The sequence below is a fragment of the Aphelocoma coerulescens genome, chromosome 12 (assembly GCF_041296385.1).
Source record: "Aphelocoma coerulescens isolate FSJ_1873_10779 chromosome 12, UR_Acoe_1.0, whole genome shotgun sequence".
NCBI lineage: Eukaryota > Metazoa > Chordata > Aves > Passeriformes > Corvidae > Aphelocoma > Aphelocoma coerulescens.
The window spans coordinates 9,635,057-9,647,813 of NC_091026.1; the positions used below are offsets into that span (position 1 = coordinate 9,635,057).

The window sequence follows — 12,757 nt, forward strand, 5'->3', positions numbered from 1 at the left end:
GACTGAGAGGCACATGGGATCCAGGGACACATGGGCTGGCACTCCTGCTGGTGCTGGGAGGAGGCCCTGTAGGGCTGAGGTCTCCAAAGGAATTGGTGTGCTCCTGGCTCCCCAGCCCCACAGGGGTCCCATGGCAGCACCCTACCCTCTGGGCGTTCTGCTTTTATAACCCAGCTTGGGCTCAGGACAGTTTTGGCCACAGGCTGTGCTCTGTGCCGGGTGGCATTGTGGTCCCCAGCTGTGGCTGAGCTGGCTTCTGGCTCAGCAGTGCTGCTTGGTGCCTTCCTTCTGCAACCACACTCTGGCCTCCACTCCCCCAACAGGAGCTGCATCGAGCCCAGTCACCTCTTTTTCAGCCTGTGCCTCCTCTTTTGAGACCTTTCCTATCACCTCACCCCTAAGCTACACAGCCCCAGCACTGTGCACTCTGGCACAGGCTTGGCAGAGTGCAGTGCCCTCTGACCGCTGTGCCTTTCCCTGGCAGGGGGACCCTGGCGACCCTGGTGAGGATGGTGCCAAGGGCGCCCGGGGCGATGCCGGCTCCCCTGGCGTGCCTGGAGAGAGGGTAGGTGCTGGGTCCCTGGTGTGGGAGGCACTGGGACAGCACAATAGGGGATGTTCTGCAGGGGGTCCTGGTGTGCAGGGACTGCCTGCAGAGCACCCAGGATCCCCTCCTTTCCCCCCATGCCCCACTGCTGAGCTTGTCTCCCTCTTGCAGGGTGTGGAGGGCCCTCGTGGCGCCCCTGGCACACGGGTAAGTGTCCCCTTTCCTGTGGGGGTCTGAACAGGGGACCCGTGCCCTGTGCAGCTTCTGTTAATGGGAGATGATGCTCACTTCTCTTCCCACCCCATAGGGTGACCCTGGGGACCGAGGCCTGCCAGGAGAGAAGGTGAGGGGATTGGGGGCTAAGGGCTGCCTCACAGCACCCCCATCCCACCCAAAACTCCAACTGTCCTGCCCTGCTCTCTTACAGGGGGACCGTGGCCCACCAGGGCTGGATGGCCGCAACGGGCTGGAAGGCAAACCTGGGCCCCCAGGGCCTGCTGGGCTGCGGGTGAGTGTGGTCCAAGGTGGGGGAAATGTCTGTCCCTGGGTGCCACGTGGGATGGAGGGATGATGGGGTGGGAGGAACTGTCCCCCTGGACACCCTCTGCTCCAGGCTGGGGATGCTCTCGAGGGGGGGGCCTTTGGCAGGATGGGAATGTCCCTGTCCTCACCTCCTCCTGGTTTGCAGGGGGACCCAGGAAAGCAGGGAGATCCTGGCCGGGATGTAAGTACCTCTGGAGAGAGCAGATTTAGGTTGTATTCCTGCTGGGGCCATCAGACTTGCAAGGGACCAATGTCGTGTCCCATGCTACTTGGCCCAGGGCAGTGCAACAGGACCCTCCCTGTCCCCAGCAGGGTGCCACTGCCAGACACGCTCCCTGCTCCCAGGGCTGGCTGTGGCAGATGGATGCCCTGCTGCCTTGTGCTCCCACCATCTCCTTTCCCCACAGGGGCTGCCCGGGCTGCGTGGGGAGCAGGGACCACCTGGCCCTGTGGGTCCCCTGGGACCACCCGGCATCCCTGTAAGTACCAGCCAGCCTGGGGACACATCCTGCCCCACACCCTCTTGGATCCCAGCGGGATCCATCAGGCAGGGCTTGTTCTGTGCCCAGCTCCCCCTTCCCTTGGGGCTCCAGTGGGGCCCAGGCACTCCTGGCTGCTGGTGTCTCTGGCTGGTGGAGAACCTGGGGGGCTCCCTCACTGCCTTTTTTTCCTCCCAGGGCAAACCCGGTGAGGATGGCAAACCTGGCCTGAATGGCAAGAATGTGAGTAGGGGAAGCAGGGCTTGACTTTGGGGCTCTCCCAGGATGCTGAGGGATAGTGATCCCAGTACAACATAAGGCAAGGGGAGGAGTGGCAAAGAATCTTCATGCTCTGAGCCATCCCCTGGTTTGTACCCATGCTGAGATGGTTGAGTGGGGCGCTGACAGGCAGCCTTTGTCCCCAGGGAGAAGATGGGACACCAGGAGAGGATGGGAGGAAGGTAAGGAGATGATCCATGGGTGGTTCCTGTGTGGTTCCTGCATGGTCCCCATGTGATCCCCACAAGCCTGGTGACTGCTCCCTGCTTGGACCAGGAGCACCATTTTGGGCCATGGGATGGGGCAGCATCTATCAAACTCCTTTCTCTCCTGGTTAGGGAGACAAAGGGGATACAGGAGTACCTGGCAGAGAGGTGAGTACTTCCCAAAGAGCAGTGTGGTGATGGGGGGTGCTGGTACTTGCCCCCATCAGGGACAAACCTGGGTCCAGGTTCTGGGGGTGATACTGCTCTCTTGGCAGGGCCGCAGCGGTGCCAAGGGCGAGCAGGGGGACAGAGGAGTGCCAGGCCCCCTTGGCCCCCCTGGCCTTCCCGGTGTCCCAGGGCTGGTCGGGCCCCCAGGGCAGGTGTGTAGTTCTCAACCCCACGGTGCCATTCAGCACCAGACCCTGGTGTCCAGACTGTTCTGAGGAAGGCAGGACCCACATCCATGGCTCCCTCAGGGCACTGCCCTGTGTCCATGGCTGCTGGGTGCTACTGTGTCACCTCCATGTCTTCCAGGGCTCCCCAGGCCTCCGTGGGGTGGCTGGACCAAAGGTAAGTGTGCTCCTGCCCCCCAGCCCCCCAAGGTCTTGGGGGGGGACCACATGCCAGAGGGAATAAATCCCTGGCAGGAGTCCCCACCTCCATGATGACGAGGCTGGACCCTGGTGCTGCAGTTGGTGCTGGGAAGCCTGACTGCTGCCCTTGACCCCTTTGCTGTGTTTCAGGGGGACCCAGGGGAGCCTGGACTGCGAGGGGAGCCGGTGAGTACCCAGCACTGAGCCTGGCAAGCTGCGAGCACCCTAATCACAACTACAGCCCCTGCCCAGGCAGCACCAAAGGGTTAACTCTGAAACCTCACTGCTCACCCCTCTGGCTGCACCTCTCTACATCTTCTCATTTCCTCTTTTCCTGTAAACCTAGGGGCGACCTGGCAACCCTGGAGCACGTGGAGACCCTGGGACTACAGTGGTGAGTCCCTATCCTGACCTACTGTGCTGAGACAGCAGCATCAGCCCTGGGGGATGGAGAACTGTCCACAGTTCCCAGGGTGGGAACAGACAAACACCTGCTTTGTATTTCATGTCTTTCTATTGCAGAACATTGAACGTAGCCTGGAAGCGCTTGGCATCAAGGTATGTATTTCCTGACTGTCAGGCTGGAGCTTTTTCCTGCCACATGGCAGCAGGAAGAGGGCATGGGTGGTGGTGGGAGACCCAAGCAATTTAGGGCGGGTTAGCAGGACTGTGGGGTGCTGCCACAGCTGGGTTCCACTTATGCCCTGACCAGTGGCTCTCTCCTTCCTCCCAGGTTTCATCCCTGAAGGAGCTCACGGGTGCCTATGACGGGAGCTCAGACTCGTTTCTGCCAGTGTCTGAGCGGCTGCGGGGCCAGAAGGGCAGTCGGGGGGATCCAGGAGAAAGGGGGCCCCCAGGCCGAGAGGTGAGCGGAGCCGGGCTCAATGCCAAGCCCAAACACTCTGCCCCACTCCCGCTTTCTGGGCTGGCTGGCGGGGGTCATGCAGCCAGCTCAGCCCTGGGGTGTTTGGGGGAGGCTCACAACCCCGCCTCAGGGCTGGCTCTGGCAGTGCAGCTTATGTTTTGCAGGGCTCCTTAGGCTTCCCTGGCGAGCGAGGACCCAAAGGTGACAAGGGGGACCCTGGTACCCCTGGCCCACAGGGCCCCATGGGCCGGGCCGTGGGTGAGCGGGGTCCCGAGGGCCCGCCCGGGCAGCCAGGGGAGCCTGGCAAGCCAGGCATTCCCGGAGTGCCAGGCCGGGCCGGGGAGCTGGGGGAGTCTGGGCGGTCCGGCGAGAAGGTGAGTGTGTGTGGAGGTGCGAGGTGAAGTCTGGGGGACCTGGTCGAGAGGCTTGGGGACAGCCCTGTGACAGCCACCATGGTGTTTTCACAGGGTGACCGGGGCGAGAAGGGCGACCGAGGTGAGCAGGTGAGCTGGGATGGGGACATGGTGCCCTCCATCCCCTCTTGTGTTGTGCCCCTCTTGAGGGGATGCAGGGCTCTCCGTGGGGCAGGCGCATGCCCTGCAGAGGCCAGGAGTGCCCATACCAGGGTGGCTTTGCTCTCCCACGCCCTTTGACACTCAGCCTATTTCTTTACCCTGCCCAGGGAAGGGATGGCTTGCCTGGACCCCCAGGGCCCCCAGGGCCCAAGGTAGGTGATGGCTGCTGCTGGGGACCATCATCAAGGTGCCAGCCTGCCCCTCTGGGGATGGATGGCCACATCCAGTCCCTTGGCACAGGGGCTTGGGGAGGGCTTTGCCCCTGAGGGGACCTTCCTGAGGTCCCCTGGGTGCTGGCCCTGACTGCGCCCTGCCCACAGGTGGATGTGGTGGAAGGCAGCCTGATGGGCCTCCCAGGCGAACGCGGCCCCACTGGACCCAAGGGAGCGAAGGTGTGTGGCTGGTCTGAAAGGAGAAGGGCAGCCAAGGCAGCTGAGCTGGGGCAACATCATGAGCTGGGGCTGAGGATGGTGATGGTACAGAGGGGCAGCAAGGGCTTATGGCATCTGTCTTCTTCCCAACACAGGGTGAGCCAGGAGCCGAGGGCGAGCGGGGACCCAAAGGAGATAAGGTCTGAGGTTATAAGTCTCCAATGTCAAAAGGGAGCAAAGCCCTGCATGGGGGCACTGCTGGGCACATCCCTCTTTGGGTGTCAGCAGGCCCTGGGAGGTCATGGGAAGGTCCCTGTCTGTCCTGTGACCCTGTGCCTGTCCCCACTGCAGGGTGAAGGTGGCTCGCGGGGTGACCGAGGGGAGCCTGGCGAGAAGGGCAGGGATGGCGCCCCGGTGGGTACTGTGCTGTTCCCCTGCCTGCCACTGACCCCGGCCCCTGCCTGGCACTGACCCCTTCCCCATCTCTGTCTTTTGCTCCAGGGTCTCCCGGGTGAGAGAGGGCTGGCAGGTCCTGAGGGGAAGCCGGTGAGTGGGGACATGGTGGAGGGATGCAGGCTGGGATTGGGGGAGGTCCTGTGGTCTCACACGAGCCATCACCAGCACCAGCAGGAGCTTTTATGCCTCATTCACCTCCTTCCCTGCCCCCCTCTCACCTCCCCCACCCCATGCAGGGCCTGGAGAGCTTTAGGGGGCCTCTCCTGGCTGATTACCACACATTGGGAATGGGGAGCATCCCTGGGGGGCAGGCAGGGCTGTGTGGATGTGGTGGGTTTCTGCCTGTCCACTGACTCTGATGTGGTTCTTTGCAGGGCTTGCCAGGCTTCCCTGGTGTGCTGGGACGCCCGGTAGGTGTCTGTGTGTCCCCCATGTCCGTGTGTCCCCCATGTCCCTGTGCCCCACCTGTGCCCCACCACCTCAGCACACAGCTGGCGACTCGTGGCCATGAGTGCTTGGTGTTTGAATCCATGGGGGTCACCCTGCTGCTGGGCTGGGTCCTTGGCCCCCTGCAGCTTAGCAGGACCTGTCAGGCTTGTCTTACTTGGTGTTTACAAGAGCCGCTGGCACTGTCAGGGTCTGCTCTCCCTGGGGACACCCCGTGCTCCCACTGGGGAAAGCCCATTTCTGCAGTGATCCCATTTCTTCCTCCCTTCAGGGCAATCAGGGAGACCCAGGACCCCCAGGACCTCCGGTAAGGAGCCACCTTGCACCAGGTGCAGGGGACTGTCATGTCAGGGCAATGTTCCCCAGGGAGCGGAGCTGGGGCGACAGTGCTGGGACTGAGTGGCCCTGCTGCCCCCTCCCTGTCCTGTGCCACCAGCAAGCACCACCCCAATAATGTCCCCTTGTCCCCTGCAGGGCAGCACTGGCCCACCAGGGACCCCGGGCCCAGCTGGTGCCAAGGTAAGGCAGCGGCACTGGCATCTGCATCAGCATTGCCATGTCCAGCCTGGCAGAGGGAAAATGGTGCCTTGCCAGATTTGGGGACTGGAGGGAGGGCAGCATTTTGGGAAGTTTTGGGCTGGAGGGAGGGATATTTGGGCTGGGCCCTCTCCTGGATCCAGGTATGCAGATATGGCTGTGACCACAGTAGCTGGTGGGTTGGGGTGGTGGGGCTGATGCAGTGTGTTCTTCACAGGGTGATCCGGGGGACCCTGGCTCTGGCATCCGTGTGAGTACTCATACCTTCCCTGCCAGCACCCACCTGACCCCCCAAAATCGCCAGTCACACCCCAACACACCTTCCCACAGGGGCAGCCGAGGTCCTGGCTGTGCCATCCCCTCTCTGATGTGGCTGTTTCCATTGCAGGGCTTGCCTGGCCCCCAGGGCAACATGGGCCTGCCAGGACCCCTTGGCCCCCCCGGTCCAGGGGTGAGTATTTGCAACACCCCAAACCCGCCCCTTGGCTGTTCCTGGTGCCTGGGATACTGCTTGATTTCTGCTCATGTCTCCATTGCAGGGCCCACCGGGTGTCCCTGGGCTGCCGGGACAAGTGGTGAGTGTGCTGTCCCCCACATCTGGCTGCCATCGGTGTGGCTGCTTGGGGCTGCCTGGGGGGCTGTAGGACCCCCATGCCCCAGCCCCACTCTTACTGCCTGCAGGGGGAGAGCGGGAAGCCAGGTGTGCCAGGCAGGGATGGTGTGCCAGGGAAGGACGGTGAGGCAGGAATGCCTGGGAAGATGGTATGTTGATGCTCACCCTGCCCCATCCCAGGGGAACCCCCACGCAGCTCAGCCTGGGTTGTCTGCAGCCAAGGCTGAGGGCTGTGCCGCTTGTCCCAGGGCTTACCGGGACCTTCGGGGCCTGCTGGTCCCAAGGGAGAGCCAGGGGATGCTGGAGCCCCAGGGCAGGTGAGTGCAGAGCTGCCTTGTCCAGTGTTCCTGGCCAGGATGAGGGGGAGCATCCCCGTGCAGCCCTGCTCCCCTGCCCACTCTCTCATCTGTGCCCCAGGCCATCGCTGGTCCCCCTGGAGCCAAGGGAGAGAAGGTGAGGAGCCAGGGTGTGAGGGCTGGGATGGGCAGGGATCTGCTGGGCACTGGCATCCTCTGTAGGCACATCTGAGCACCCATGTGTCCCTGCAGGGCGAGCCAGCGCTGCTGGAGGGTGTGCTGCTGGGAGAGCCCGTGAGTCACCCCTGTAAACCCCGACACCCCCATTACCCCCATCTCCCCTCTTTAACCTTTCCCTACCATTAACCTCATCCCCTCCTACCACCCTTACCTTCTGGGGAGCAAGCCAGCCCTGTGGCTGCCCCCTCCCCTAACAGTGCTGTCCCCAACAGGGCTCCAAGGGTGACCGAGGCTTGCCAGGCCCCAAGGGTGAGAAGGTGAGTGCTGCCCTGTGGGTTGTGGGGTCCCTGACACCCTGGCTGCTTGGCCACAGTGTGGGGATCCAGCTGCAGCTGCTCCCCCAGCTCATAATCCCACACATCTGCTTTTTCCTTGTTTTCCCCTGCCAGGGGGAGCCAGGAAGATTTGGGGAGCCAGGAGATCCTGGGGAAGATGTGAGTAGGAGGCATATGGGGGTGGTGGGTGGATATTGGGGACAGTGGATGCTGGCAGAGGCTGGGATCTGTGCCCTTGCCACCTACTGCCCAGGTCTTCTGGGGGCTTGGTGTCTTCACAGGGAGCCAAGGGATCCTCTGGAGCCAAAGGGGAGAAGGTACATGTCCCCTGCCCCCTGAGGGATCCCCCACCCTGGGGGATGCTGTGGCTGGCCTGGTGGCCCTGGCACCCCCGTGCCCACTAGCCAGGTGATGTGCCACACACTCACTGCCACCTTGCAGGGATCACCGGGTGTCGGTGCACGGGGACCGCCAGGACAGGATGGGCCTCCAGGTTTGAAGGTAACCTCTGTCCTCATGTCACCCTGGCTCTGATCACGTCCCTAATGCCCCAGTGATGCTCTAGCTTGGCTGGCTGAGGGAAAAGCACACTCCTGAGGAGCTGCTTTTGTGGGCTTTATCTTTTACTTCCCTGCTTCAGGGTGACACTGGCTTGCCAGGATTACCAGGACCCCCAGGCTTAGCAGGCATTGCTGGGACGCCAGGACAGCCAGGCCTGAGAGGGGAAAATGGACAGCCTGGCCCTCCGGGTTCCCCAGGAGAGAGGGTAAAGACTACAACTGGAACGTGGCATCATTGGTCCTGGTGACCCTGGACCCTTGTGCAGTGTCCGTGAGGCCCCTGCAAGCCCCACTGCCTCCCAGCCACAGCCCCTGCCCACTCCCTGCTTTTTCTCTGCCAGGGTTTGATCGGCTTTCCAGGCAGGGATGGCACCGTTGGCCCACCAGGACCTGTGGGGCCCCCAGGGCCGGCCGTGAGTATGGTGCCCCAGCATTCCCGGGGGTGTAGGCTCTGCCCCTGCCTCCCCGCTGTGTCAGACAGGCTGACAGGGACCCAGCGGCAGCTGCCTGGCCCCTGGGGCGGGGCATTGCTGCAGTGTCCGGCACCGCGGTGGGAGTCTCAGCGATGCTGAAGGGTGTCCGGCATTGCCTTCCTCCTGTGGCTTGCTCACCCTCCTCCTTTCTTTTAGGGCATACAAGGGGCCCCTGGCCTGAAGGGTGACAAGGTAGGACTAGGGGCAGCCCTATAGCATGAGAGGTGGGAGGCTGCTTCTCTTGAGGAGTGTCCCTGCAGCCACCTCCCCCTGAGGGTGCTGAGCCCGCTCTGGCTGGTGGCACATGGGAGCTTCCTGTGTGCCTGGCACCCAGAGAGGTGGTGGGGACTGTGGGGTGTTCCCTGGCATGGGGGGTACCTGGCAGGGCTGGGAGGAGCTGTGGGCAGTGAGGATGGGGATGAGCTCTTGCGTTCCCCTGGCAGGGGGCGCCGGGGGCCGGGCTGCCAGGAGCCAGAGGTGAACGTGGTGACCCGGGACCACGGGTAGGTACTGCCACAGTCCCCCCATGTCCCCACAGCCAGGGACAGGAAGGCTCATGGTACCAGCCCTGACAGGACTCTGCGCCAGAGCTGCAGCTGTCCCTGGGATGGGGTGATGCTGGGGAGCCCCCAACCCAAACCCCTTTCTCACATCCCTTCCTTCTTGCAGGGTGAAGATGGGCGCCCAGGGCCAGAAGGGGATCGTGGGCCAGCAGTAAGTACCCCCCTTCCACAGCTGCACCCTGATCCAAGCCCATTCCTGACCACTCCTCTCTTCTCCTCCACAGGGCTTGCCTGGGAACCGGGGGGAGCGTGGGGACAAGGTAAGGGACTCTGTGGGCCGAGGAGCTGGGGGGAGAATGATGCACCTCCAGGTATTGGGAGGTGCTGCCCGCTCCCTGCAGTGCATCCTTGCAGCATCTCACCTTCCTCACAGGGGGACCTTGGGGCCCCAGGACCCAAAGGAGACAAGGTGAGTCCTTGGGGGCAGTGGGAAGGCAGGCAGCAGCCCTGGTCTCCCTGCTCACCCCCACCTCTCTCTCTGCTTTGGGTGTACAGGGCGATACTGTGGTGGTGGAGGGGCCGCCTGGAGCACGGGGCAGCAAGGGGGAACCGGTAAGAGCTGTCCCTGTCCTCCCTCTCCCCATCCTCCCTGTCCCTCTGGGAGGAGCTGGGGGAGCTTCTTCCTGCTGAGGGACCCTCCCTTGCAAAACATATTGTCCCCTCTCCTTCAGCCACCCTACAGACCCCCATGTTCCTGCCCCTAGCGAGGTCTGTCCTCCCCACCCTGATGTGTGTCTGAGCTTCTCCTCATTCCCTGACCCCTCCCTGTGTGTCCTCCTTTGCAGGGAGAGCGTGGCCTGAAGGGCACAGAAGGGGACAAGGGAGACAAGGGGGAGCAAGGCATGCTCGGAGAGAAGGTACAGGGCTGGGGGAACTTGTGCCGGGCTGGGAGCTGCTGGGTTGGGGATCATGGAGGGCTGTTGACAGCATGATGGACAGAGGAAGCAGGGCATGATGACATCCCTGTGCCCTATGTGCTGGTGCTAGTAGGCACCAGGGACATGGTGCAAGGGGAGCTGCCAGACCTGGCCACGGAGATGACCATGGCTGTGCAGTGGCCATGCAGTGGCTGGAGCTCTCCCTCCTGCCCTGTGCTGATCTGGGTTTCTGCTTGCAGGGGATGAGGGGTGAACAAGGAGAGAAGGGCTCCATGGGCTTCCCTGGGGCACGTGGCCCTAGCGGGCAGAAGGTACGGAGGTGGGCAGCCCCACTGCTGGGGGATGCTGGTGGCACCATCCCCCTTGCCTGCCCTGACTGATGCCTTTGCCTTCCCCAGGGAGAGGTTGGAGCGCCGGGAGAGCCTGGCGAGCCGGTGAGAAGTTGTGTCTTGGTGCCTCTGCCACATCACTGCAGGGCAGGAGCAGACCCTTGTCATGCTGTGTGCTCTCCCACAGGGTCAGCCTGGCCGCAATGGGATCCCCGGGGCCCGGGGAGAGAAGGGGGACATGGGACCCCTGGGCATGCGTGGCCTCAAGGTGGGTTGGCCTCTCTGGCTGCCAGTGCTCTCCTGGCCAGGACAAGTGCTGGCTTGCATGACTCTGACTTCCCTCCTCATGCTTGCAGGGTGACCGGGGCATGAAAGGTGCCTGTGGCCTCAATGGGGACAAGGGTGAGAAGGTGAGTGGGTGCCTGTAGGGTGCTGCAGGAGCCTGGATGTTGCCTGGAGGCTGTGGCCCTTTGGATCCCCTCCGTCAGCCAGCGGGAGCAGGGAGATGGCTGAGGCCAGACCTTGACCCCGCAACAGGGTCATGGGGTCCCCTCTTCTGCCTTGGGCTCTGGGGTGAGCATTGAGGGGTGAAGGACTGACGGCCCTGCCTCTCTCCTGCCCGCTGTAGGGAGAGCCAGGGATCCCGGGGCGCTCAGGACTGTCAGGGCGGAAAGGCGAGCCGGTAAGCACTGCACTGACAATGGGGTGGGACAGGAACCATGGCTGGTGGCTGATGGACATCTGCTCTGTCCCCCAGGGAGAGCTGGGTCTATCAGGACCACCAGGCATTCCTGGGAAGGAAGGGCTCATGGGACCCAAGGTAGGTTAGAGCAGTGCTGGGAAAAGCTGTGCTGGCACTTCATCCCCTCACTGCCTGCCCCCCACTCTCTGTCCCCTGCTGCCTGTCCCTTCCTCTTTGCAGGGCGACCGGGGATTTGACGGGCAGCAGGGAGCCAAAGGAGACCAGGGGGAGAAAGGAGACCGGGTGAGCAGGCTGGAAAGTGATGGGATGCATTACACCACATTGCTTGTACCAGGATATAGCCTTGGTTGGAAGCATATCAGAGCCTGATGCTCCCAGAGGAGTCATTTGGCACTGCTCTAAATTATGTCTCTAAACAATGAATGACAACAACTCCCTGCTCTTCACAAGAAGGCACCATTCTTTGGGGATGCCCAGCTGTGGGGTCAGAGGATGTCTATGGCATCTGCTCTGGAGTCGGGGGCTCTGACACCCCTGGTCTCACCCTCTGCTCTCCTCCAGGGAGCCCCGGGTGTTATTGGTGGCCCTGGTCCCCGGGGCAGTGATGGTGCTCCTGGCCCCCCCGGGCCCCCAGGGAGTGTTGGCCCACGAGGTCCCGAGGGCATGCAGGGCCAGAAGGTGAGTCCTCACCACAGGTGACTGGTCCCCCTCTGGGGCTGTGAGGATGGGAGGACCCAGTCCCCTTAGTGGGTGAGGGGTGGGTAGCATCTGGAGTCATGTCCCAGCTCTGTCCTGCCCTGCCAGCTCGCTGGCTTTGGGTTCCTCTCTTGTGTCTCTCTGCCCAGGGGATGGGAGTCTGAGGGGTCTGGGACCCTGCTTGTCCTTGAGTTGAGCTGGACCTGTCCCCATTCCCACCTGCAGTGGCACCCCTGGGGTGAAGGGGTGGGAAAAGCAGCTCATCCATGGTTCTGGGGAGAGCAGAGAGGCTCCAGCACCCACCAGCTGGATCCTGAGCACATGTCCTTTGCAGGGGGAGAGAGGCCCCCCTGGACAGTCAGTGCCAGGTGCACGCGGTGTGCCCGGCATTCCTGGTGAGAGAGGAGAGCAGGTGAGTGCAGAGGTGCCTGCCCCTGCCTGCATGATCTCCAGCCAGGGCCAGCTTCCCACCTCCTTTCTGCTGTCTCCAGGGCAGTCCCGGCAGCCACGGGCTCCGTGGGGAGAAGGGGGAGCCAGGCATGACGGTAAGGAGCCAGGACCCATAGGCTTGTGGCACTCAGGTCACTGGGGTGGGAAGGGGTGCTGGATCCATCCACTGCCACTGATGGAGGGGCTGCCCTCACCTCTGGGTTCTTCTGGACCTTGGGAAAGGGTTTTTCCTCCTCTTTAATTGCACCATCTCCCATTACTCTGTGCGACCTTTGCCCCTTCGTGTGCCTGGCAGGAGGAGGAGATCCGTGCCTTCGTCAGGCAGGAGATGAGCCAGCACTGTGGTGAGCATCTCCCGCTGCTGCCCTGGGGCTGGGGGTCTGGACCCGCTGCCCCTGACTCCCACCGTGTCTTTCCCACAGCCTGCGGTGGCCACTTCCCACAGCACCAGGATTCACGTGAGCACTCAGGTTGCGGCTCTTCCTTCCTACCCCCCTGCCCCACGCGTGTGGCACTGAAGGGGCCCCGGCACCCAGGTGTGCCACTGGTTTTGGGGAGCTGGAGGTGGCTGGCACTCTCCATGACCCTTCAGTCAGGGTCAGCATCAGCGTAGGACCCTGCACAGGGAGAAGGGATGGTGTGTGGCAAAAGTGATGGTGCAACAGGGATCCCCAGGGGCAGCTGGCTCGGGATGGTGCCAATGGGGTCTGGGTGCTGCCAGGGTCTGCCCAAATGAAGGGGTCACAGGAACTGCACCCCATCTATGCTTGGGTATCAGAACTG

The 12,757-nt window shown here is 62.9% G+C and overlaps 1 protein-coding gene across 1 annotated transcript in view; it reads left to right on the forward strand.

The window, feature by feature from the left end:
* Nucleotides 1-12,757, forward strand: part of COL7A1 (collagen type VII alpha 1 chain) — a 31,860-nt gene that overhangs the window by 16,215 nt on the left and 2,888 nt on the right. The window contains 57 exon segments of the mRNA XM_069028349.1: nt 485-565; nt 719-754; nt 855-890; nt 975-1,055; nt 1,236-1,271; nt 1,498-1,569; nt 1,768-1,812; nt 1,995-2,030; nt 2,187-2,222; nt 2,330-2,434; nt 2,589-2,624; nt 2,798-2,833; nt 2,994-3,041; nt 3,170-3,205; nt 3,381-3,512; nt 3,677-3,886; nt 3,980-4,015; nt 4,195-4,239; nt 4,408-4,479; nt 4,614-4,658; nt 4,810-4,872; nt 4,960-5,004; nt 5,289-5,324; nt 5,633-5,668; nt 5,836-5,880; nt 6,116-6,148; nt 6,287-6,349; nt 6,438-6,473; nt 6,580-6,660; nt 6,760-6,828; nt 6,929-6,964; nt 7,060-7,101; nt 7,260-7,304; nt 7,437-7,481; nt 7,604-7,639; nt 7,764-7,823; nt 7,963-8,088; nt 8,224-8,295; nt 8,512-8,547; nt 8,799-8,858; nt 9,025-9,069; nt 9,143-9,178; nt 9,292-9,327; nt 9,414-9,470; nt 9,704-9,775; nt 10,036-10,107; nt 10,195-10,230; nt 10,313-10,393; nt 10,482-10,535; nt 10,754-10,807; nt 10,883-10,945; nt 11,048-11,110; nt 11,390-11,506; nt 11,859-11,936; nt 12,016-12,069; nt 12,270-12,318; nt 12,397-12,444. Of these exon segments, the coding sequence (XP_068884450.1) occupies nt 485-565; nt 719-754; nt 855-890; nt 975-1,055; nt 1,236-1,271; nt 1,498-1,569; nt 1,768-1,812; nt 1,995-2,030; nt 2,187-2,222; nt 2,330-2,434; nt 2,589-2,624; nt 2,798-2,833; nt 2,994-3,041; nt 3,170-3,205; nt 3,381-3,512; nt 3,677-3,886; nt 3,980-4,015; nt 4,195-4,239; nt 4,408-4,479; nt 4,614-4,658; nt 4,810-4,872; nt 4,960-5,004; nt 5,289-5,324; nt 5,633-5,668; nt 5,836-5,880; nt 6,116-6,148; nt 6,287-6,349; nt 6,438-6,473; nt 6,580-6,660; nt 6,760-6,828; nt 6,929-6,964; nt 7,060-7,101; nt 7,260-7,304; nt 7,437-7,481; nt 7,604-7,639; nt 7,764-7,823; nt 7,963-8,088; nt 8,224-8,295; nt 8,512-8,547; nt 8,799-8,858; nt 9,025-9,069; nt 9,143-9,178; nt 9,292-9,327; nt 9,414-9,470; nt 9,704-9,775; nt 10,036-10,107; nt 10,195-10,230; nt 10,313-10,393; nt 10,482-10,535; nt 10,754-10,807; nt 10,883-10,945; nt 11,048-11,110; nt 11,390-11,506; nt 11,859-11,936; nt 12,016-12,069; nt 12,270-12,318; nt 12,397-12,444 (3,340 nt within the window).